This window comes from Salvelinus fontinalis, chromosome 35 (assembly GCF_029448725.1).
Source record: "Salvelinus fontinalis isolate EN_2023a chromosome 35, ASM2944872v1, whole genome shotgun sequence".
Taxonomy (NCBI): Eukaryota; Metazoa; Chordata; class Actinopteri; order Salmoniformes; family Salmonidae; genus Salvelinus; species Salvelinus fontinalis.
Window position 1 is genome coordinate 28,593,768 of NC_074699.1, and position 23,471 is coordinate 28,617,238.

A 23,471-nucleotide genomic window follows, 5' to 3' on the forward strand; every position below is an offset into this window, starting at 1 on the left:
TGTGCGAAGCTGTGAGGGGCTGTGAGGAGCTGTGAGGGGTTGTTAGGGGATGTGAGGGGCTGTGAGGAGCTGTGAGGAGCTGTTAGGGGCTGTGAGGGGCTGTGAGGAGCTGTGAGGAGCTGTTAGGGACTGTGAGGAGCTGTGAGGAGCTGTGAGGGGCTCTGAGGAGCTGTGAGGAGCTGTTAGGGGCTGTGAGGGGCTGTGAGGAGCTGTGATGGGCTGTTAGGGGCTGTGAGGAGCTGTGAGGGGCTGTTAGGGGCTGTGAGGAGCTGTGAGGGGCTGTGAGGAGCTGTGAGGGGCTGTGAGGAGCTGTGAGGAGCTATGAGGAGCTGTTAGGGGCTGTGAGGGGCTGTGAGGAGCTGTGAGGAGCTGTTAGGGGCTGTGAGGGGCTGTGAGGAGCTGTGAGGAGCTGTTAGGGGCTGTGAGGGGCTGTGAGGAGCTGTTAGGGGCTGTTAGGGGCTGTGAGGAGCTGTTAGGGGCTGTGAGGAGCTGTGAGGGGTTGTTAGGGGCTGTGAGGAGCTGTTAGAGGCTGTGAGGAGCTGTTAGGGCTGTGAGGAGCTGTGAGGGGCTGTGAGGAGCTGTTAGGGACTGTGAGGAGCTATTAGGGCTGTGAGGAGCTGTTAGGGCTGTGAGGAGCTGTGAGGAGCTGTTAGGGGCTGTGAGGAGCTGTGAGGGGCTGTTAGGGGCTGTGAGGAGCTGTGAGGGGCTGTGAGGAGCTGTGAGGAGCTGTTAGGGGCTGTGAGAAGCTGTGAGGAGCTGTTAGGGGCTGTGAGGGGTTGTTAGGAGCTGTGAGGGGCTGTGAGGAGCTGTGAGGAGCTGTTAGGGGCTGTGAGGGGTTTTTAGGGGCTGTGAGGAGCTGTGAGGGGTTGTTAGGGGCTGTGAGAAGCTGTGAGGAGCTGTTAGGGGCTGTGAGGAGCTGTTAGGGGCTGTGAGGGGTTGTCAGGGGTTGTTAGGGGCTGTGATGAGCTGTGAGGAGCTGTGAGGAGCTGTGAGGGGTTGTTGGGGGGTGTGAGGAGCTGTGAGGAGCTGTTAGGGGCTGTGAGGGGTTGTCAGGGGTTGTTAGGGGCTGTGATGAGCTGTGAGGAGCTGTGAGGGGTTGTTGGGGGCTGTGAGGAGCTGTGAGGGGTTGTTAGGGGCTGTGATGGGTTGTTATGGGCTGGCTGTGAGGAGCTGTGAGGAGCTGTTAGGGGCTGTGAGGAGCTGTGAGGAGCTGTTAGGGGCTGTGAGGAGCTGTGAGGAGCTGTGAGGGGTTGTTAGGGGCTGTGAGGGGCTGTGAGGAGCTGTGAGGGGTTGTTAGGGGCTGTGAGGGGTTGTTAGGGGCTGTGCGAAGCTGTGAGGGGCTGTGAGGAGCTGTGAGGGGTTGTTAGGGGATGTGAGGGGCTGTGAGGAGCTGTGAGGAGCTGTTAGGGGCTGTGAGGGGCTGTGAGGAGCTGTGAGGAGCTGTTAGGGACTGTGAGGAGCTGTGAGGAGCTGTGAGGGGCTCTGAGGAGCTGTGAGGAGCTGTTAGGGGCTGTGAGGGGCTGTGAGGAGCTGTGATGGGCTGTTAGGGGCTGTGAGGAGCTGTGAGGGGCTGTTAGGGGCTGTGAGGAGCTGTGAGGGCTGTGAGGAGCTGTGAGGGGCTGTGAGGAGCTGTGAGGAGCTATGAGGAGCTGTTAGGGGCTGTGAGGGGCTGTGAGGAGCTGTGAGGAGCTGTTAGGGGCTGTGAGGGGCTGTGAGGAGCTGTGAGGAGCTGTGAGGAGCTGTTAGGGGCTGTGAGGGGCTGTGAGGAGCTGTTAGGGGCTGTTAGGGGCTGTGAGGAGCTGTTAGGGGCTGTGAGGAGCTGTGAGGGGTTGTTAGGGGCTGTGAGGAGCTGTTAGAGGCTGTGAGGAGCTGTTAGGGCTGTGAGGAGCTGTGAGGGGCTGTGAGGAGCTGTTAGGGACTGTGAGGAGCTATTAGGGCTGTGAGGAGCTGTTAGGGCTGTGAGGAGCTGTGAGGAGCTGTTAGGGGCTGTGAGGAGCTGTGAGGGGCTGTTAGGGGCTGTGAGGAGCTGTGAGGGGCTGTGAGGAGCTGTGAGGAGCTGTTAGGGGCTGTGAGAAGCTGTGAGGAGCTGTTAGGGGCTGTGAGGGGTTGTTAGGAGCTGTGAGGGGCTGTGAGGAGCTGTGAGGAGCTGTTAGGGGCTGTGAGGGGTTTTTAGGGGCTGTGAGGAGCTGTGAGGGGTTGTTAGGGGCTGTGAGAAGCTGTGAGGAGCTGTTAGGGGCTGTGAGGAGCTGTTAGGGGCTGTGAGGGGTTGTCAGGGGTTGTTAGGGGCTGTGATGAGCTGTGAGGAGCTGTGAGGAGCTGTGAGGGGTTGTTGGGGGGTGTGAGGAGCTGTGAGGAGCTGTTAGGGGCTGTGAGGGGTTGTCAGGGGTTGTTAGGGGCTGTGATGAGCTGTGAGGAGCTGTGAGGGGTTGTTGGGGGCTGTGAGGAGCTGTGAGGGGTTGTTAGGGGCTGTGATGGGTTGTTATGGGCTGGCTGTGAGGAGCTGTGAGGAGCTGTTAGGGGCTGTGAGGAGCTGTGAGGAGCTGTTAGGGGCTGTGAGGAGCTGTGAGGAGCTGTGAGGGGTTGTTAGGGGCTGTGAGGGGTTGTTAGGGGCTGTGCGAAGCTGTGAGGGGCTGTGAGGAGCTGTGAGGGGTTGTTAGGGGATGTGAGGGGCTGTGAGGAGCTGTGAGGAGCTGTTAGGGGCTGTGAGGGGCTGTGAGGAGCTGTGAGGAGCTGTTAGGGACTGTGAGGAGCTGTGAGGAGCTGTGAGGGGCTCTGAGGAGCTGTGAGGAGCTGTTAGGGGCTGTGAGGGGCTGTGAGGAGCTGTGATGGGCTGTTAGGGGCTGTGAGGAGCTGTGAGGGGCTCTGAGGAGCTGTGAGGAGCTGTTAGGGGCTGTGAGGGACTGTGAGGAGCTGTGAGGAGCTGTGAGGGGCTGTGAGGAGCTGTGAGGAGCTGTTAGGGGCTGTGAGGGGCTGTGAGGAGCTGTGAGGAGCTGTTAGGGGCTGTGAGGGGCTGTGAGGAGCTGTTAGGGGCTGTTAGGGGCTGTGAGGAGCTGTGAGGAGCTGTTAGGGGCTGTGAGGGGCTGTGAGGAGCTGTGAGGAGCTGTTAGGGACTGTGAGGAGCTGTGAGGAGCTGTGAGGAGCTGTGAGGGGCTCTGAGGAGCTGTGAGGAGCTGTTAGGGGCTGTGAGGGGCTGTGAGGAGTTGTGATGGGCTGTTAGGGGCTGTGAGGAGCTGTGAGGGGCTGTTAGGGGCTGTGATGGGTTGTTATGGGCTGGCTGTGAGGAGCTGTGAGGAGCTGTTAGGGGCTGTGAGGAGCTGTGAGGAGCTGTTAGGGGCTGTGAGGAGCTGTGAGGAGCTGTGAGGGGTTGTTAGGGGCTGTGAGGGGTTGTTAGGTGCTGTGCGAAGCTGTGAGGGGCTGTGAGGAGCTGTGAGGGGTTGTTAGGAGCTGTGAGGAGCTGTTAGGGGCTGTGAGGAGCTGTGAGGAGCTGTGAGGGGTTGTTAGGGGCTGTGAGGGGTTGTTAGGGGCTGTGCGAAGCTGTGAGGGGCTGTGAGGAGCTGTGAGGGGTTGTTAGGGGATGTGAGGGGCTGTGAGGAGCTGTGAGGAGCTGTTAGGGACTGTGAGGAGCTGTGAGGAGCTGTGAGGAGCTGTGAGGGGCTCTGAGGAGCTGTGAGGAGCTGTTAGGGGCTGTGAGGGGCTGTGAGGAGCTGTGAGGAGCTGTTAGGGGCTGTGAGGGGCTGTGAGGAGCTGTGAGGAGCTGTGAGGAGCTGTTAGGGGCTGTGAGGGGCTGTGAGGAGCTGTTAGGGGCTGTTAGGGGCTGTGAGGAGCTGTGAGGAGCTGTTAGGGGCTGTGAGGGGCTGTGAGGAGCTGTGAGGAGCTGTTAGGGACTGTGAGGAGCTGTGAGGAGCTGTGAGGAGCTGTGAGGGGCTCTGAGGAGCTGTGAGGAGCTGTTAGGGGCTGTGAGGGGCTGTGAGGAGTTGTGATGGGCTGTTAGGGGCTGTGAGGAGCTGTGAGGGGCTGTTAGGGGCTGTGAGGAGCTGTGAGGGGCTGTGAGGAGCTGTGAGGGGCTGTGAGGAGCTGTGAGGAGCTATGAGGAGCTGTTAGGGGCTGTGAGGGGCTGTGAGGAGCTGTGAGGAGCTGTTAGGGGCTGTGAGGGGCTGTGAGGAGCTGTGAGGAGCTGTGAGGAGCTGTTATGGGCTGTGAGGGGCTGTGAGGAGCTGTTAGGGGCTGTTAGGGGCTGTGAGGAGCTGTTAGGGGCTGTGAGGAGCTGTTAGGGGCTGTGAGGAGCTGTGAGGGGTTGTTAGGGGCTGTGAGGAGCTGTTAGAGGCTGTGAGGAGCTGTTAGGGCTGTGAGGGGCTGTGAGGGGCTGTGAGGAGCTGTTAGGGACTGTGAGGAGCTGTTAGGGCTGTGAGGAGCTGTTGGGGCTGTGAGGAGCTGTGAGGAGCTGTTAGGGGCTGTGAGGAGCTGTGAGGGGCTGTTAGGGGCTGTGAGGAGCTGTGAGGGGCTGTGAGGAGCTGTGAGGAGCTGTTAGGGGCTGTGAGAAGCTGTGAGGAGCTGTTAGGGGCTGTGAGGGGTTGTTAGGAGCTGTGAGGGGCTGTGAGGAGCTGTGAGGAGCTGTTTGGGGCTGTGAGGGGTTTTTAGGGGCTGTGAGGAGCTGTGAGGGGTTGTTAGGGGCTGTGAGAAGCTGTGAGGAGCTGTGAGGGGCTGTGAGGAGCTGTTAGGGGCTGTGAGGGGTTGTCAGGGGTTGTTAGGGGCTGTGATGAGCTGTGAGGAGCTGTGAGGAGCTGTGAGGGGTTGTTGGGGGGTGTGAGGAGCTGTGAGGAGCTGTTAGGGGCTGTGAGGGGTTGTCAGGGGTTGTTAGGGGCTGTGATGAGCTGTGAGGAGCTGTGAGGGGTTGTTGGGGGCTGTGAGGAGCTGTGAGGGATTGTTAGGGGCTGTGATGGGTTGTTATGGGCTGGCTGTGAGGAGCTGTGAGGAGCTGTTAGGGGCTGTGAGGAGCTGTGAGGAGCTGTTAGGGGCTGTGAGGAGCTGTGAGGAGCTGTGAGGGGTTGTTAGGGGCTGTGAGGGGTTGTTAGGGGCTGTGCGAAGCTGTGAGGGGCTGTGAGGAGCTGTGAGGGGTTGTTAGGGGATGTGAGGAGCTGTGAGGAGCTGTTAGGGGCTGTGAGGGGCTGTGAGGAGCTGTGAGGAGCTGTTAGGGACTGTGAGGAGCTGTGAGGAGCTGTGAGGAGCTGTGAGGGGCTCTGAGGAGCTGTGAGGAGCTGTTAGGGGCTGTGAGGGGCTGTGAGGAGCTGTGATGGGCTGTTAGGGGCTGTGAGGAGCTGTGAGGGGCTGTTAGGGGCTGTGAGGAGCTGTTAGGGGCTGTGAGGAGCTGTGAGGGGCTGTGAGGAGCTGTTAGGGGCTGTGAGGGGCTGTGAGGAGCTGTGAGGGGTTGTTAGGGGCTGTGAGGGGTTGTTATGGGCTGGCTGTGAGGAGCTGTTAGGGGCTGTGAGGGGCTGTGAGGGGCTGTGAGGAGCTGTGAGGAGCTGTTAGGGGCTGTGAGGAGCTGTGAGGGGCTGTGAGGAGCTGTGAGGAGCTGTTAGGGGCTGTGAGGAGCTGTGAGGGGCTGTGAGGAGTTGTGAGGAGCTGTTAGGGGTTGTGAGGGGCTGTGAGGGGCTGTGAGGAGCTGTGAGGAGCTGTTAGAGGCTGTGAGGAGATGTGAGGAGCTGTGTGGAGATGTGAGGGGCTGTGAGGAGCTGTGAGGGGCTGTGAGGAGCTGTGAGAAGTTATGACGGGATGTGAGGCGCTGTGAGGGGCTGTTCGTGGCTGTGAGGGGCTGTTAGGAGCTGTTAGGGGCTGTTAGGGGCTGTGAGGAGCTGTGAGGGGTTGATAGGGGCTGTTAGGGGCTGTGAGGAGCTGTTAGGGGCTGTGAGGAGCTGTTAGGGGCTGTGAGGAGCTGTGAGGAGCTGTGAGGGGTTGTTAGGGGCTGTGATGGGTTGTTATGGGCTGGCTGTGAGGAGCTGTGAGGAGCTGTTAGGGGCTGTGCGGAGCTGTGAGGAGCTGTTAGGGGCTGTGAGGAGCTGTGAGGAGCTGTGAGGGGTTGTTAGGGGCTGTGAGGGGTTGTTAGGGGCTGTGCGAAGCTGTGAGAGGCTGTGAGGAGCTGTGAGGGGTTGTTAGGGGATGTGCGGGGCTGTGAGGAGCTGTGAGGAGCTGTGAGGAGCTGTGAGGAGCTGTTAGGGACTGTGAGGAGCTGTGAGGAGCTGTGAGGAGCTGTGAGGGGCTGTGAGGAGCTGTGAGGAGCTGTTAGGGGCTGTGAGGGGCTGTGAGGAGCTGTGAGGAGCTGTGAGGGGCTCTGAGGAGCTGTGAGGAGCTGTTAGGGGCTGTGAGGGGCTGTGAGGAGCTGTGGTGGGCTGTTAGGGGCTGTGAGGAGCTGTGAGGGGCTGTTAGGGGCTGTGAGGAGCTGTGAGGGGTTGTTAGGGGCTGTGATGGGTTGTTATGGGCTGGCTGTGAGGAGCTGTGAGGAGCTGTTAGGGGCTGTGAGGAGCTGTGAGGAGCTGTTACGGGCTGTGAGGAGCTGTGAGGAGCTGTGAGGGGTTGTTAGGGGCTGTGAGGGGTTGTTAGGGGCTGTGCGAAGCTGTGAGGGGCTGTGAGGAGCTGTGAGGGGTTGTTAGGGGATGTGAGGGGCTGTGAGGAGCTGTGAGGAGCTGTTAGGGGCTGTGAGGGGCTGTGAGGAGCTGTGAGGAGCTGTTAGGGACTGTGAGGAGCTGTGAGGAGCTGTGAGGGGCTCTGAGGAGCTGTGAGGAGCTGTTAGGGGCTGTGAGGGGCTGTGAGGAGCTGTGATGGGCTGTTAGGGGCTGTGAGGAGCTGTGAGGGGCTGTTAGGGGCTGTGAGGAGCTGTGAGGGGCTGTGAGGAGCTGTGAGGGGCTGTGAGGAGCTGTGAGGAGCTATGAGGAGCTGTTAGGGGCTGTGAGGGGCTGTGAGGAGCTGTGAGGAGCTGTTAGGGGCTGTGAGGGGCTGTGAGGAGCTGTGAGGAGCTGTGAGGAGCTGTTAGGGGCTGTGAGGGGCTGTGAGGAGCTGTTAGGGGCTGTTAGGGGCTGTGAGGAGCTGTTAGGGGCTGTGAGGAGCTGTGAGGGGTTGTTAGGGGCTGTGAGGAGCTGTTAGAGGCTGTGAGGAGCTGTTAGGGCTGTGAGGAGCTGTGAGGGGCTGTGAGGAGCTGTTAGGGACTGTGAGGAGCTATTAGGGCTGTGAGGAGCTGTTAGGGCTGTGAGGAGCTGTGAGGAGCTGTTAGGGGCTGTGAGGAGCTGTGAGGGGCTGTTAGGGGCTGTGAGGAGCTGTGAGGGGCTGTGAGGAGCTGTGAGGAGCTGTTAGGGGCTGTGAGAAGCTGTGAGGAGCTGTTAGGGGCTGTGAGGGGTTGTTAGGAGCTGTGAGGGGCTGTGAGGAGCTGTGAGGAGCTGTTAGGGGCTGTGAGGGGTTTTTAGGGGCTGTGAGGAGCTGTGAGGGGTTGTTAGGGGCTGTGAGAAGCTGTGAGGAGCTGTTAGGGGCTGTGAGGAGCTGTTAGGGGCTGTGAGGGGTTGTCAGGGGTTGTTAGGGGCTGTGATGAGCTGTGAGGAGCTGTGAGGAGCTGTGAGGGGTTGTTGGGGGGTGTGAGGAGCTGTGAGGAGCTGTTAGGGGCTGTGAGGGGTTGTCAGGGGTTGTTAGGGGCTGTGATGAGCTGTGAGGAGCTGTGAGGGGTTGTTGGGGGCTGTGAGGAGCTGTGAGGGGTTGTTAGGGGCTGTGATGGGTTGTTATGGGCTGGCTGTGAGGAGCTGTGAGGAGCTGTTAGGGGCTGTGAGGAGCTGTGAGGAGCTGTTAGGGGCTGTGAGGAGCTGTGGGGAGCTGTGAGGGGTTGTTAGGGGCTGTGAGGGGTTGTTAGGGGCTGTGCGAAGCTGTGAGGGGCTGTGAGGAGCTGTGAGGGGTTGTTAGGGGATGTGAGGGGCTGTGAGGAGCTGTGAGGAGCTGTTAGGGGCTGTGAGGGGCTGTGAGGAGCTGTGAGGAGCTGTTAGGGACTGTGAGGAGCTGTGAGGAGCTGTGAGGGGCTCTGAGGAGCTGTGAGGAGCTGTTAGGGGCTGTGAGGGGCTGTGAGGAGCTGTGATGGGCTGTTAGGGGCTGTGAGGAGCTGTGAGGGGCTCTGAGGAGCTGTGAGGAGCTGTTAGGGGCTGTGAGGGACTGTGAGGAGCTGTGAGGAGCTGTGAGGGGCTGTGAGGAGCTGTGAGGAGCTGTTAGGGGCTGTGAGGGGCTGTGAGGAGCTGTGAGGAGCTGTTAGGGGCTGTGAGGGGCTGTGAGGAGCTGTTAGGGGCTGTTAGGGGCTGTGAGGAGCTGTGAGGAGCTGTTAGGGGCTGTGAGGGGCTGTGAGGAGCTGTGAGGGGTTGTTAGGGGATGTGAGGGGCTGTGAGGAGCTGTGAGGAGCTGTTAGGGGCTGTGAGGGGCTGTGAGGAGCTGTGAGGAGCTGTTAGGGACTGTGAGGAGCTGTGAGGAGCTGTGAGGGGCTCTGAGGAGCTGTGAGGAGCTGTTAGGGGCTGTGAGGGGCTGTGAGGAGCTGTGAGGGGCTGTGAGGAGCTGTTAGGGGCTGTTAGGGGCTGTGAGGAGCTGTGAGGAGCTGTTAGGGGCTGTGAGGGGCTGTGAGGAGCTGTGAGGAGCTGTTAGGGACTGTGAGGAGCTGTGAGGAGCTGTGAGGAGCTGTGAGGGGCTCTGAGGAGCTGTGAGGAGCTGTTAGGGGCTGTGAGGGGCTGTGAGGAGTTGTGATGGGCTGTTAGGGGCTGTGAGGAGCTGTGAGGGGCTGTTAGGGGCTGTGATGGGTTGTTATGGGCTGGCTGTGAGGAGCTGTGAGGAGCTGTTAGGGGCTGTGAGGAGCTGTGAGGAGCTGTTAGGGGCTGTGAGGAGCTGTGAGGAGCTGTGAGGGGTTGTTAGGGGCTGTGAGGGGTTGTTAGGTGCTGTGCGAAGCTGTGAGGGGCTGTGAGGAGCTGTGAGGGGTTGTTAGGAGCTGTGAGGAGCTGTTAGGGGCTGTGAGGAGCTGTGAGGAGCTGTGAGGGGTTGTTAGGGGCTGTGAGGGGTTGTTAGGGGCTGTGCGAAGCTGTGAGGGGCTGTGAGGAGCTGTGAGGGGTTGTTAGGGGATGTGAGGAGCTGTGAGGAGCTGTGAGGAGCTGTTAGGGGCTGTGAGGGGCTGTGAGGAGCTGTTAGGGGCTGTTAGGGGCTGTGAGGAGCTGTGAGCAGCTGTTAGGGGCTGTGAGGGGCTGTGAGGAGCTGTGAGGAGCTGTTAGGGACTGTGAGGAGCTGTGAGGAGCTGTGAGGAGCTGTGAGGGGCTCTGAGGAGCTGTGAGGAGCTGTTAGGGGCTGTGAGGGGCTGTGAGGAGTTGTGATGGGCTGTTAGGGGCTGTGAGGAGCTGTGAGGGGCTGTTAGGGGCTGTGAGGAGCTGTGAGGGGCTGTGAGGAGCTGTGAGGGGCTGTGAGGAGCTGTGAGGAGCTATGAGGAGCTGTTAGGGGCTGTGAGGGGCTGTGAGGAGCTGTGAGGAGCTGTTAGGGGCTGTGAGGGGCTGTGAGGAGCTGTGAGGAGCTGTGAGGAGCTGTTATGGGCTGTGAGGGGCTGTGAGGAGCTGTTAGGGGCTGTTAGGGGCTGTGAGGAGCTGTTAGGGGCTGTGAGGAGCTGTTAGGGGCTGTGAGGAGCTGTGAGGGGTTGTTAGGGGCTGTGAGGAGCTGTTAGAGGCTGTGAGGAGCTGTTAGGGCTGTGAGGGGCTGTGAGGGGCTGTGAGGAGCTGTTAGGGACTGTGAGGAGCTGTTAGGGCTGTGAGGAGCTGTTAGGGCTGTGAGGAGCTGTGAGGAGCTGTTAGGGGCTGTGAGGAGCTGTGAGGGGCTGTTAGGGGCTGTGAGGAGCTGTGAGGGGCTGTGAGGAGCTGTGAGGAGCTGTTAGGGGCTGTGAGAAGCTGTGAGGAGCTGTTAGGGGCTGTGAGGGGTTGTTAGGAGCTGTGAGGGGCTGTGAGGAGCTGTGAGGAGCTGTTAGGGGCTGTGAGGGGTTTTTAGGGGCTGTGAGGAGCTGTGAGGGGTTGTTAGGGGCTGTGAGAAGCTGTGAGGAGCTGTGAGGGGCTGTGAGGAGCTGTTAGGGGCTGTGAGGGGTTGTCAGGGGTTGTTAGGGGCTGTGATGAGCTGTGAGGAGCTGTGAGGAGCTGTGAGGGGTTGTTGGGGGGTGTGAGGAGCTGTGAGGAGCTGTTAGGGGCTGTGAGGGGTTGTCAGGGGTTGTTAGGGGCTGTGATGAGCTGTGAGGAGCTGTGAGGGGTTGTTGGGGGCTGTGAGGAGCTGTGAGGGGTTGTTAGGGGCTGTGATGGGTTGTTATGGGCTGGCTGTGAGGAGCTGTGAGGAGCTGTTAGGGGCTGTGAGGAGCTGTGAGGAGCTGTTAGGGGCTGTGAGGAGCTGTGAGGAGCTGTGAGGGGTTGTTAGGGGCTGTGAGGGGTTGTTAGGGGCTGTGCGAAGCTGTGAGGGGCTGTGAGGAGCTGTGAGGGGTTGTTAGGGGATGTGAGGAGCTGTGAGGAGCTGTTAGGGGCTGTGAGGGGCTGTGAGGAGCTGTGAGGAGCTGTTAGGGACTGTGAGGAGCTGTGAGGAGCTGTGAGGAGCTGTGAGGGGCTCTGAGGAGCTGTGAGGAGCTGTTAGGGGCTGTGAGGGGCTGTGAGGAGCTGTGATGGGCTGTTAGGGGCTGTGAGGAGCTGTGAGGGGCTGTTAGGGGCTGTGAGGAGCTGTTAGGGGCTGTGAGGAGCTGTGAGGGGCTGTGAGGAGCTGTTAGGGGCTGTGAGGGGCTGTGAGGAGCTGTGAGGAGCTGTTAGGGGCTGTGAGGGGCTGTGAGGAGCTGTTAGGGGCTGTTAGGGGCTGTGAGGAGCTGTTAGGGGCTGTGAGGAGCTGTTAGGGGCTGTGAGGAGCTGTGAGGGGTTGTTAGGGGCTGTGAGGAGCTGTTAGAGGCTTTGAGGAGCTGTTAGGGCTGTGAGGAGCTGTGAGGGGCTGTGAGGAGCTGTTAGGGACTGTGAGGAGCTGTTAGGGCTGTGAGGAGCTGTTAGGGCTGTGAGGAGCTGTGAGGAGCTGTTAGGGGCTGTGAGGAGCTGTGAGGGGCTGTTAGGGGCTGTGAGGAGCTGTGAGGGGCTGTGAGGAGCTGTGAGGAGCTGTGAGGAGCTGTTAGGGGCTGTGAGAAGCTGTGAGGAGCTGTTAGGGGCTGTGAGGGGTTGTTAGGAGCTGTGAGGGGCTGTGAGGAGCTGTGAGGAGCTGTTAGGGGCTGTGAGGGGTTTTTAGGGGCTGTGAGGAGCTGTGAGGGGTTGTTAGGGGCTGTGAGAAGCTGTGAGGAGCTGTTAGGGGCTGTGAGGAGCTGTTAGGGGCTGTGAGGGGTTATCAGGGGTTGTTAGGGGCTGTGATGAGCTGTGAGGAGCTGTGAGGAGCTGTGAGGGGTTGTTGGGGGGGTGTGAGGAGCTGTGAGGAGCTGTTAGGGGCTGTGAGGGGTTGTCAGGGGTTGTTAGGGGCTGTGATGAGCTGTGAGGAGCTGTGAGGGGTTGTTGGGGGCTGTGAGGAGCTGTGAGGGGTTGTTAGGGGCTGTGAGGAGCTGTGAAGAGCTGTGTGGGACCCGTGATGAATGAGGAAGAGGGAGAATATGCCCCTGACTGGATAATGGAGCTGGAGGGAGAAAACTGAGATGTGAGACTGATGGATGCACGTTAGTGATGCTAAGATTTTTTTCAGTTCCTGTAATCCTTCTGGGTTTTTTAGGAGAGGGAGTATCTCTAAATCCCAATGTGAGGAGTGCTGTGTATTTATATATTCCCCAGTTCCTTTAATGGAGTGTTGCAGCATATGGAAATGAAAGGTCTCGCTCAGGGCTAGCTTCCCTCTCTTTATATTGCCAGATACGAAGTCAGAGACGAAGATCACGCAAAATACATGCGTTTCGCCTGTTGCCCCAAATAAACACACACTCGCACACACACACATACACAAGTGAGGCCTCTCTAATTGCGAGAGTGGTGGCCCCATTGGAGGGCTAAAGCGGGACAATTAGTCCTGGTGGTTGAGCCACACAGCCTCCTCAGTCTAGGGGTTAGGATGCCTGCTGAGGAATTCACAGATCACACAGACCAATAGGACTTGTTAAACAGGCCTGCTCAACTATTAATGGCTGGTTATACACCCCCCCCCGTCCCCCTACCACCTCGCCCTGCTCCCTCCCTGCCCTGATGCAAAAACAAGGCAGAGAATGCATCCCAAATTACACCCTATTCCCTATGTAATGCATTACTTTGACCAAGGCCCATAGGGTTCTGGTCTAAACTAGTGCACTATATAGGGAATAGGCCAGGGTGCCAATTGGGACACAGCCTGAGATTAAATGTGGGCCAGCAGCATTTTTCTTCTTTCACCTAACTAACTCCAATAACGATAACTACCCCCTCTCCCTCTCTCTTCTCCTCCCCTCCCCTCCAGAGCTCTGTGACGATGACGGAGTCAGTAATTTGTGGGAAAGAGAGGCGGCAGACGGCTGATGGTGAGCTTAAGAGAGGCACTAATTAAGAGACCTGCCGAAGCATCAAACGAACGCTCCCCAAATCCACGACAGACGATGGAGAGGAGTAACGATTATGGAAATTATATTACACTCTCTGCTTTGATCATTGCATCACATTGCATTTTCACCCCATATCTTTTTTTTTTCTTTTCTTTTTTTTTTTCTTTTTTTTTTTACATATGTGAGACTCTGTCACGTTAGGCGATGCGTTCAGTCACAAAGGAGAGTAGGGTCGATCAATAAAGATACTCTTAATTAAAACATTTTGATAATGAGGCATTATTACACTGTAAATACTGTATATTGCATTTAACCTCAAAATGTCATATTGAATTTCAACACATTAATCTTTAATTCAAAATGACAAATGTACCAATGTTCAAGTGTCTTTAACCCTTCTTGCTGTAAATAAGGTATTGGCTCTTTCACAGAACCCAAAACTCATTGCCCAGGAGTTACAGTGGTTTCTGAAAGTTGCATAGTTGCATACAGTTCTTCACTGTAGCAACACTTTCTGTTCCTCTTTTTCTCTATGTTTGAAGCTCAGAATGTGAAAAGCATCGCCTTACTTCATCCCCTGTGCACCTTCATAAACGTAGCCTACTGTAGCTTACTAAACTATTCTCACTGTTGCAGGGTTGACTTGGCTGCAGAGGGATCAGCAACTGTCACATTCAACCCCCACTCCCCTGTACAGCATACAGGGACATCACAGCGCTGCCACTCAAACCTGGGTTCGCCATGGGGATGAGCAGGGGATACGTATCAAGCTCGCTCCACTAACCTCCCAGCATCATAACGGAACAGAACGCAGTAGAGACACAAGAGAAGCCGGTGAGGCAGGAATCAAAGTGGATGAGCCTCATGGCTGGAAACAGAGCGTCATGTAATATTGATGGCCACCTGAGAGCACACACACACCGGAGCACACACACACACACTGGGGGTGGGTGGGGGTCTAAGTCTCCAGTTGTCTGGAAGTAGGGCTGGGGGTCTAAGTCTCCAGTTGTATGGAAGTAGGGCTGGTGGTTTAAGTCTCCAGTTGTCTGGAAGTAGGGCTGGGGGTTTAAGTCTCCAGTTGTCAGGACGTAGGGCTGGGGGTCTAAGTCTCCAGTTGTCAGGACATAGGTCTGGGGGTCTCAGTCTCCAGTTGTCAGGACGTAGGGCTGAATGTCTCAGTATCCAGTTGTCAGGACGTAGGGCTGGGGGTCTAAGTCTCCAGTTGTCAGGACGTAGGGCTGGGTGTCTCAGTCTCCAGTTGTCAGGACGTAGGGCTGGGGGTCTAAGTCTCCAGTTGTCAGGACGTAGGGCTGGGTGTCTCAGTCTCCAGTTGTCAGGACGTAGGGCTGGGGGTCTAAGTCTCCAGTTGTCAGGACGTAGGGCTGGGGGTCTAAGTCTCCAGTTGTCAGGACGTAGGGCTGGGGGTCTCAGTCTCCAGTTGTCAGGACGTAGGGCTGGGGGTCTCAGTCTCCAGTTGTCAGGACGTAGGGCTGGGAGTCTAAGTCTCCAGTTGTCAGGACGTAGGGCTGGGGGTCTAAGTCTCCAGTTGTCAGGACGTAGGGCTGGGGGTCTCAGTCTCCAGTTGTCAGGACGTAGGGCTGGGGGTCTCAGTCTCCAGTTGTCAGGACGTAGGGCTGGGGGTCTCAGTCTCCAGTTGTCAGGACGTAGGGCTGGGGGTCTCAGTCTCCAGTTGTCAGGACGTAGGGCTGGGTGTCTCAGTCTCCAGTTGTCAGGACGTAGGGCTGGGGGTCTCAGTCTCCAGTTGTCAGGACGTAGGGCTGGGTGTCTCAGTCTCCAGTTGTCAGGACGTAGGGCTGGGGGTCTAAGTCTCCAGTTGTCAGGACGTAGGGCTGGGAGTCTAAGTCTCCAGTTGTCAGGACGTAGGGCTGAATCTCTCAGTCTCCAGTTGTCAGGATGTAGGGCTGGGGGTCTCAGTCTCCAGTTGTCAGGACGTAGGGCTGGGGGTCTCAGTCTCCAGTTGTCAGGACGTAGGGCTGAATGTCTCAGTCTCCAGTTGTCAGGACGTAGGGATGGGGGTTTAAGTCTCCAGTTGTCAGGACGTAGGGCTGAATGTCTCAGTCTCCAGTTGTCAGGACGTAGGGCTGGGGGTTTAAGTCTCCAGTTGTCAGGATGTAGGGCTGAATGTCTCAGTCTCCAGTTGTCAGGACGTAGGGCTGGGGGGTCTCAGTCTCCAGTTGTCAGGACGTAGGGCTGGGGGTTTAAGTCTTCAGTTGTCAGGACGTAGGGCTGGGTGTCTCAGTCTCCAGTTGTCAGGACGTAAGGCTGGGGGTCTAAGTCTCCAGTTGTCATGACGTAGGGCTGGGGGTCTAAGTCTCCAGTTGTCAGGACGTAGGGCTGGGGGTCTAAGTCTCCAGTTGTCAGGACGTAGGGCTGGGGGTCTAAGTCTCCAGTTGTCAGGACGTAGGGCTGGGGATCTCAGTCTCCAGTTTTCAGGACGTAGGGCTGGGTGTCTCAGTCTCCAGTTGTCAGGACGTAGGGCTGAATGTCTCAGTCTCCAGTTGTCAGGATGTAGGGCTGGGGGTCTAAGTCTGCAGTTGTCAGGACGTAGGGCTGGGTGTCTCAGTCTCCAGTTGTCAGGACGTAGGGCTGGGTGTCTAAGTCTCCAGTTGTCATGACGTAGGGCTGGGGGTCTAAGTCTCCAGTTGTCAGGACGTAGGGCTGGGAGTCTCAGTCTCCAGTTGTCAGGACGTAGGGCTGAATGTCTCAGTCTCCAGTTGTCAGGATGTAGGGCTGGGAGTCTAAGTCTCCAGTTGTCAGGACGTAGGGCTGAATGTCTCAGTCTCCAGTTGTCAGGACGTAGGGCTGGGAGTCTAAGTCTCCAGTTGTCAGGACGTAGGGCTGGGAGTCTAAGTCTCCAGTTGTCAGGACGTAGGGCTGGGAGTCTAAGTCTCCAGTTGTCAGGATGTAGGGCTGGGGGTCTCAGTCTCCAGTTGTCAGGACGTAGGGCTGAATGTCTCAGTCTCCAGTTGTCAGGATGTAGGGCTGGGAGTCTAAGTCTCCAGTTGTCAGGACGTAGGGCTGGGGTCTAAGTCTCCAGTTGTCAAGACGTAGGGCTGGGAGTCTAAGTCTCCAGTTGTCAGGACGTAGGGCTGGGGGTCTAAGTCTCCCGTTGTCAGGATGTAGGGCTGGGTGTGAGTGACAGGTAGAGCAGACTCAGAGTAATGTGGTGCTGCACGGAGGGAGTCCTACTTTGTTTAACTATACATGGCCATTAAAATGTGACAAGGCGCACCGCTGTTTCTACCTCATCTTCATTCTCCACTTCATCACAAGCATCAAAAGACCTATTAGAAAGTGGTTGTCTGATCACACTAAAGTGTTCCATTTCTAGGGGGGACAACTGCTGCCTTGTCTAAGAGACAAGTTCACAATATAAGTTTTATAGTAAAGCTTTGACACAAGAGGGCCAGAAATAGTGTTGGTAGCTAAGTTTATCATGTGCTCTTTGTTTTTTTCCCGGAAGGGTGGTGATGGAGGTGGTGATGGTAGTGGTGGTGGTGGTGGTGGTGATGGCGGTGGTGATGGTGCTGCTGGTGGTGATGGTGGTGGTGGTGATGGAGGTGGTGGTGATGGATGTAGTGAGGGTGGTAGTGAGGGTGGTGGTGATGATAGAGGCGGTGGGAATAAGGGTGGTGGAGATGGTGGTGAGGGTGGCGGTGATGGAGATGGTGGTGGTGGTAGTGTGGGTGAAGGAGGTGGTGGTGATGAGGGTGGTAGTGGTGGTAAGGGTGGTGGAGGAGGTGGTGGTGGTGGTGGTAAGGGTAGTGGAGGTGGTGATGGAGGTGGTGGTGCTGGTGGTGGAGGAGGTGGTGGTGATGGATGTGGTGAGGGTGGTAGTGAGGGTGGTGGTGGTGATAGAAGCGGTGGTGGTGATGGAGGTGGTGGTGATAAGGGTGGTGGAGGTGGTGGAGGTGGTGGCGAGGGTGGTGGTGAGGGTGGTGGTGGTGATGGAGGTGGTGATGGAGGTGGTGGTGATAAGGGTGGTGGAGGTGGTGGTGAGGGTGGTGGTGATGGAGATGGTGGTAGTGGGGGTGATGGAGGTGGCGGTGGTGAGAGTGGTAGTGGTGGTAAGGGTGGTGGAGGTGGTGGTGGTGAGGGTGGTGGTGGTGGTGGTAAGGGTGGTGGAGGTGGTGATGGTGATGGAGGTGATGGTGGTGGTAGTGTGGGTGATGGAGGTGGTGGTGGTGAGGGTGGTGGTGGTGATTGAGGCAGACTGGAGGTTTGAGCCATGTTCTCCCTGTTACTAGCTGACCCAGTATGGATTGATAGGCTGGCTCTGTGACATGACGTGTCAGAGAGAGTGGCTGGGCCATGTAATGTCCCCGGCCCTGGCAGCTCTGGCAGTGAGAGGGGACAGGAAGGACAGGGGCCGTCTCAGAGTAGTGTTGCTGTCAGGGTGATGAAGGAAGGATTGCGTCTGGCTTGATCACAGTGCTCCATCACTGTGATGTACGGAGGTGGGTACCGGCCGGCTCCTGCTTCGGGACTGTGTGTGTGTGTGTGTGTGTGTGTGTGTGTGTGTGTGTGTGTGTGTGTGTGTGTGTGTGTGTGTGTGTGTGTGTGTGTGTGTGTGTGTGTGTGTGTGTGTGTGTGTGTGTGTGTGTGTGTGTGTGTGTGTGTGTGTGTACACCTCTGTGGCTATTTAGCTAAATGTTTTCCCATGGCTCTACATCACAGGTGGTTTGCATTATTCCCCCTAAATTCCTTTCATGACTGGAGGAATGAATCGTTCACTCACCAAGGTGGGGTTGTTTATAGGTTTTCTATTACATTGGAGTTGGCAAGAACGATTTCTCAGACAGAATGAGTTAGTAAGCCGCCCAAAATCTTTTTGGGTATTAATTATAATGAATGTACTTGCCCTTGTACCGGAAGAGAAATGCTGTAACTAAGAGCATCAGATGACTCTGTATTTAAAACTGAGACTGAAGAATCCAAACCAGGGCAACATGGAAATACACAAGTTCCCAACACTATTTTCCATCTCTTTCTCAAAACTTTCTCTCTCTTTTTCTCTTCTCTTTCTTCCTCTGTAAGCAGGGTGTGGTTGCATTCCCTTGGGTCGGGGTCCAGGACTGTAATCAGATCACAGGCACATTGTCTGGCCAGGTAAGATGAGGATTATTCTCATAACCTTCTCATTCCTTTATGCAACAATGACACAGGACAGGATGAGGAAGTTGTTTAGAAAAATCTCCCCTTACACCAGAAAACACCTCCATCTGCTCTCTGTTCCCCTCACCTACAGCAGCTCTCTGTTCCCCTCACCTACAGCAGCTCTCTGTTCCCCTCACCTACAGCAGCTCTCTGTTCCCCTCACCTACAGCAGCTCAATGAGCCTATCTGCAAACCCCTGCAGTGTGCTTGTGTGTGTGTGTGTGTGTGTGTGTGTGTGTGTGTGTGTGTGTGTGTGTGTGTGTGTGTGTGTGTGTGTGTGCGTGTGCGTGTGCGTGCGCGTGTTTGTGTGTGTGTGTGTGCGCGTGCGCGCGTGCGTGTGTGCGTGTGTGTGTGTGTGTGTGTGTTTGTGTGCGCGTGTGTCTGTGCGCATGCGCGTTTCTCTTAAAGGGGTCAGCCCAGAGAGAGAAATGCCATCAAAAGGAACATAAATTTCAACATACCAATTAGGATCTGGCTAAAAATACTTGAATCAGTCATAGAGCCCTTTATGGTTGTGAGGTCTGGGGTCCGCTCACCAACCAAGATTTCACAAAATGGGGCAAACACCAAATTGAGACTCTGCATGCAGAATTCTGCAAAAATATCCTCCGTGTACAACGTAGAACACCAAATAATGCATGCAGAGCAGAATTAGGCCGATACCCACTAATTATCAAAATCCAGAAAAGAGCCGTTAAATTCTACAACCACCTAAAAGGAAGCGATTCCCAAACCTTCCACAACAAAGCCATCACCTACAGAGAGATGAACCTGGAGAAGAGTCCCCTAAGCAAGCTGGTCCTAGGGCTCTGTTCACAAACACAAACACACCCCACAGAGCCCCAGGACAACAGCACAATTAGACCCAACCAAATCATGAGAAAACAAAAAGATAATTACTTGACACATTGGAAAGAATTAACAAAAAAACAGAGCAAACTAGAATGCTATTTGGCCCTAAACAGAGAGTACACAGTGGCAGAATACCTGACCACTGTGACTGACCCAAACTTAAGGAAAGCTTTGACTATGTACAGACTCAGTGAGCATAGCCTTGCTATTGAGAAAGGCCGCCGTAGGCAGACATGGCTCTCAAGAGAAGACAGGCTATGTGCACACTGCCCACAAAATGAGGTGGAAACCGAGCTGCACTTCCTAACCTCCTGCCCAATGTATGACCATATTAGAGACACATATTTCCCTCAGATTACACAGATCCACAAAGAATTCGAAAACAAATCCAATTTTGATAAACTCCCATATCTACTGGGAGAAATTCCACAGTGTGCCATCACAGCAGCAAGATTTGTGACCTGTTGCCACAAGAAAAGGGCAACCAGTGAAAAACAAACACCATTGTAAATACAACCCATATTTATGCTTACTTATTTTAACTTGTGTGCTTTAACCATTTGTACATTGTTACAACACTGTATATATTTAATATGACACTTGTAATGTCTTTATTGTTTTGAAACTTCTGTATGTGTAATGTTTACTGTTAATTCGTTTTGTTTGTTTCACTTTTGTGTATTGTCTACCTCACTTGCTTTGGCAATGTTAACACGTTTCCCATGCCAATAAAGCCCCTTGAATTGAATTGAATTGAATTGAATTGAAAGAGCCCTGCCGTGAACAACACCTCCCTATCCGGGCAAAGGCTATATGTTGAAACAAAGCCCTCTAGAGCCCCACTGTGTCCCTCATTCACTAACACAAACATCACAAACAGGTAACCCTGAAGAGAAGGCAGGCTTCCGTTTCTACCAGCGCAAAGTTATTCACACGCTGCCTGAGCCCCATATGACACCCTATTCCCTATATAAGGTGCCATATTCCCCACTATGCAGGGCATATGGTGCCATTTGGGATGCAGACACTGAATAATGGGGTTGGTTTCACCTCAGCTCCACAGAGAAACAGTGAGTCTGTGGGTTGGTTTCACCTCAGCTCCACAGAGAGACAGTGAGTCTGTGGGTTTGTTTTACATCAGCTCCACAGAGAAACAGTGAGTCTGTGGGTTGGTTTCACCTCAGCTCCACAGAGAGACAGTGAGTCTGTGGGTTTGTTTCACCTCAGCTCCACAGAGAGACAGTGAGTCTGTGGGTTGGTTTCACCTCAGCTCCACAGAGAGACAGTGAGTCTGTGGGTTTGTTTCACCTTAGCTCCACAGAGAGACAGTGAGTCTGTTGGTTTGTTTCACCTCAGCTCCACAGAGAGACAGTGAGTCTGTGGGTTGGTTTCACCTCAGCTCCACAGAGAGACAGTGAGTCTGTGGGTTTGTTTCACCTCAGCTCCACAGAGAGACAGTGAGTCTGTGGGTTTGTTTCACCTTAGCTCCACAGAGAGACAGTGAGTCTGTGGGTTTGTTTCACCTCAGCTCCACAGAGAGACAGTGAGTCTGTGGGTTGGTTTCACCTCAGCTCCACAGAGAGACAGTGAGTCTGTGGGTTTGTTTCACCTTAGCTCCACAGAGAGACAGTGAGTCTGTGGGTTTGTTTCACCTCAGCTCCACAGAGAGACAGTGAGTCTGTGTGTTTGTTTCACCTCAGCTCCACAGAGAGACAGTGAGTCTGTGGGTTGGTTTCACCTCAGCTACACAGAGAGCGAGTCTGTGGGTTGGTTTCACCTCAGCTACACAGAGAGACAGTGAGTCTGTGGGTTGGTTTCACCTCAGCTCCACAGAGAGACAGTGAGTCTGTGGGTTGGTTTCACCTCAGATCCACAGAGAGACAGTGAGTCTGTTGGTTTGTTTCACCTCAGCTCCACAGAGAGACAGTGAGTCTGTGGGTTTGTTTCACCTCAGCTCAACAGAGAGACAGTGAGTCTGTGGGTTGGTTTCACCTCAGCTACACAGAGAGCGAGTCTGTGGGTTGGTTTCACCTCAGCTCCACAGAGAGACAGTGAGTCTGTGGGTTGGTTTCACCTCAGCTACACAGAGAGCGAGTCTGTGTGTTTGTTTCACCTCAGCTCCACAGAGAGACAGTGAGTCTGTGTGTTTGTTTCACCTCAGCTCCACAGAGAGACAGTGAGTCTGTGGGTTGGTTTCACCTCAGCTACACAGAGAGCGAATCTGTGTGTTTGTTTCACCTCAGCTCCACAGAGAGACAGTGAGTCTGTGGGTTGGTTTCACCTCAGCTACACAGAGAGCGAGTCTGTGGGTTGGTTTCACCTCAGCTACACAGAGAGACAGTGAGTCTGTGGGTTGGTTTCACCTCAGCTACACAGAGAGCGAGTCTGTGGGTTGGTTTCACCTCAGCCCCACTGTCTGTGGGAAAGGCCTGATAATGAAAACTAAAATAGGAGGGATCCTTCCCAGTCCATTTGAGACAGATGTACGGCGCACACTGAGACCAGACTCGGCGGTAAACATAGTGGGAAAATGTTGTGTTAGTTGATGCGGCCAATTAATTATATTGCAAGCCATTTAAAAATCTATAAAAGAAGTATAAACCGGTTTAGGCTGTTTGAGAAATTGTAAGTATGGTATTAAAAAATGCAATACGTGTATTTCAATCTCCCCGGGCGGTGTTATATTGGAGTCTTTTTAAAAAGAGGAGCTGTGTCTTAAAAAGGAGTCAAACGTAAATTATGCATATCGTTTTTTTTCACCCCTCTCATTTTTGCGAGAAGGAAACATGGCCGCAGTGCAGGCAGACAGACAGTGGAGAGGAGACAAGACTTTGTCCCGCTGCTCAGGCAGCTAGGCAGCAGCCCCGGAGGTGGTCTCTCACATTGGCAGGAGGGCGGTGGAGGTGTCAGAGCAGAACGCCTGCCTGGCATGTTGGGGGTAGTGTGGGGCATGCTGGGCGCTGGGTGAGGCTCCTCTATGTGTTGATCTGTATGGCTATTGGCAAGGAGGTGTTGATGATACCATAGAGCTGTGGTGAGAGGCTGCTCTGCTCCTTAAAGCCTCATTCAAACCTTGGAGAGGGAAGAGTGCTTTCTGAGAGGAAGATTAATATTATTTCTGTGACATACTCCTACAAGTGGCTGAAAAAACGTGTCACTATCTCCGAACATCTTAAACAAATTCACTCTAAATCACATCAGAGTAACTATTATCCCATGTGAGTTATGATGAGGGGTTGTTGCTACAGAACAGTCATCTTGTCTGTGGCTACACGCAGGCTACAAATCATGTCACATGCCTTTACATGGGCATTTCAAAGGGGAGTCCTTGTCCTATAGATCACCAGTGATGACTTTAGAACAGTCAACAGTCAACTTCACACCTGTAAAACGTGATACACCACTATACCCACTTTAAACCCTGCTCCCTCAAGACTATAGGAAAACAGAAGTCACTCTGGGGTTTACATCACCAGGAAGAAAATCTTCTAGTGATGATTAAAGACGGCTGCCGACATTCATGCACAGACAAAACGTTATCTACCTGGACAGAGTTGAGCCTGCAGTAGCCGTTGAGGGGGAAGCGGATGACGTGCGTGGGGTCCTGGTTCCAGCCGGCGTTCACCGAGTTGCACATGACGTCTCCAGTCTCGGGGAAGATCTCCTCGATGAGCACCTTCTCCCCGCTAAGGGCAATCCTCTCACCTAGGTCAGGCGTCACCCGCACCACCAGGCAGTCACAGGGCTGGGCCGTCCTGCGCTGCTCCCGCTCCTGCTTCCAACGTTCCAGCTCCTTAATCATGGGGGACAGCTGGTAGTACCGAGCCTCCTCGTACAGCAGGTGGAACTCCTGGATGGGACAGGATCGGAAACATGCACAAACACTCAAATCCAAGTCATTTTCATGCCAGACCTCTTTGTCCTTTTCACGCCACTTCAATACGAAGTGATTTTCTTAGTAAGTTAGGAGAGCATTTTTGTTAACCCTAACCCTTTCCCTAACCTTACCTCAGACTCCTAACCTGCTACGTTAATTCTCCTAACTTGCTGTGTAAATTCTCCTAACCTGCACTTCTGTATCAAAGTGGCTTTAAAAGAGTGTATTTTATAGTCCCTCATATTAATCTCATGGTATTTCCTGGTTGCAAATGATCTCGGTTAGGCCCACATTGAACATTAAAATATCTCAGATTGAAGAATAATTCACTGGTAAACCAGATCAGTCTCCAGTTGTTTACAAGAAAGGCCTGTATTGTTTTATATTACCAGAACCACAGCCATGCTAACCATGGCCATAGCTGCAATCAACCAGTCACTTTCTACTCCAACAGTAGCTGGTGGCAGGGCTGAGTAATCCTCTAGCATGTTGTATTGAGCTCTACTCTATAGAGGCCTGTGTCAGTGAGGCGAGGCGAGGCTCAGTGAGCCCAGGCTGCAGTGATGTGGGATGGGATGGTACATTCCTGTGTGCACAGTCTAGCTGCAGCAGATTGCCTAGCTTTCTCCCCCCCCTGGGCTGTGCTTGCTGGGGGCCATTTGCCTCTGCGCTCTTGCCTCTAATTTCCCACAAGACCAGACGGCACCATCGTTCAACACTACCATAGAAAATACCAGGAAGACTGAGGAGGAAAGGCAAGCTATTGGTAGTTAGCTAACAGAGGGGAGGTGAGGGGAATATATGTGGGAGAAGAAGTGAACATGAGGATAATTATAATATAAGCCATGGTTGATTTTTTATGCATGCTTTGCACAGAGGGGATTTTATGGTAATGTCTAATGTGAATAGTGGCCCGATGTTCCGAAGCTCTGATATCACACTTTTATATTGTGTCAAATGAGTATTGTAAATGTGCTTGCAAAACAATGAGTGATTGATTTAGCTACCGGAAGCTCTAGCTGGAAA

General features: G+C 54.8%; 1 protein-coding gene across 5 annotated transcripts in view; it reads right to left on the minus strand.

Annotated features, from left to right (window-relative positions):
- LOC129834676 (BTB/POZ domain-containing protein kctd15) overlaps window positions 1-23,471 on the minus strand; it is a 57,038-nt gene that overhangs the window by 18,605 nt on the left and 14,962 nt on the right. For all 5 annotated transcript variants that reach the window (XM_055899886.1, XM_055899885.1, XM_055899883.1 and 2 more), the window contains one exon: window positions 22,113-22,418. In XM_055899886.1, the coding sequence (XP_055755861.1) occupies window positions 22,113-22,418 (306 nt within the window). The remainder of the gene's footprint in view (window positions 1-22,112; window positions 22,419-23,471) is intronic.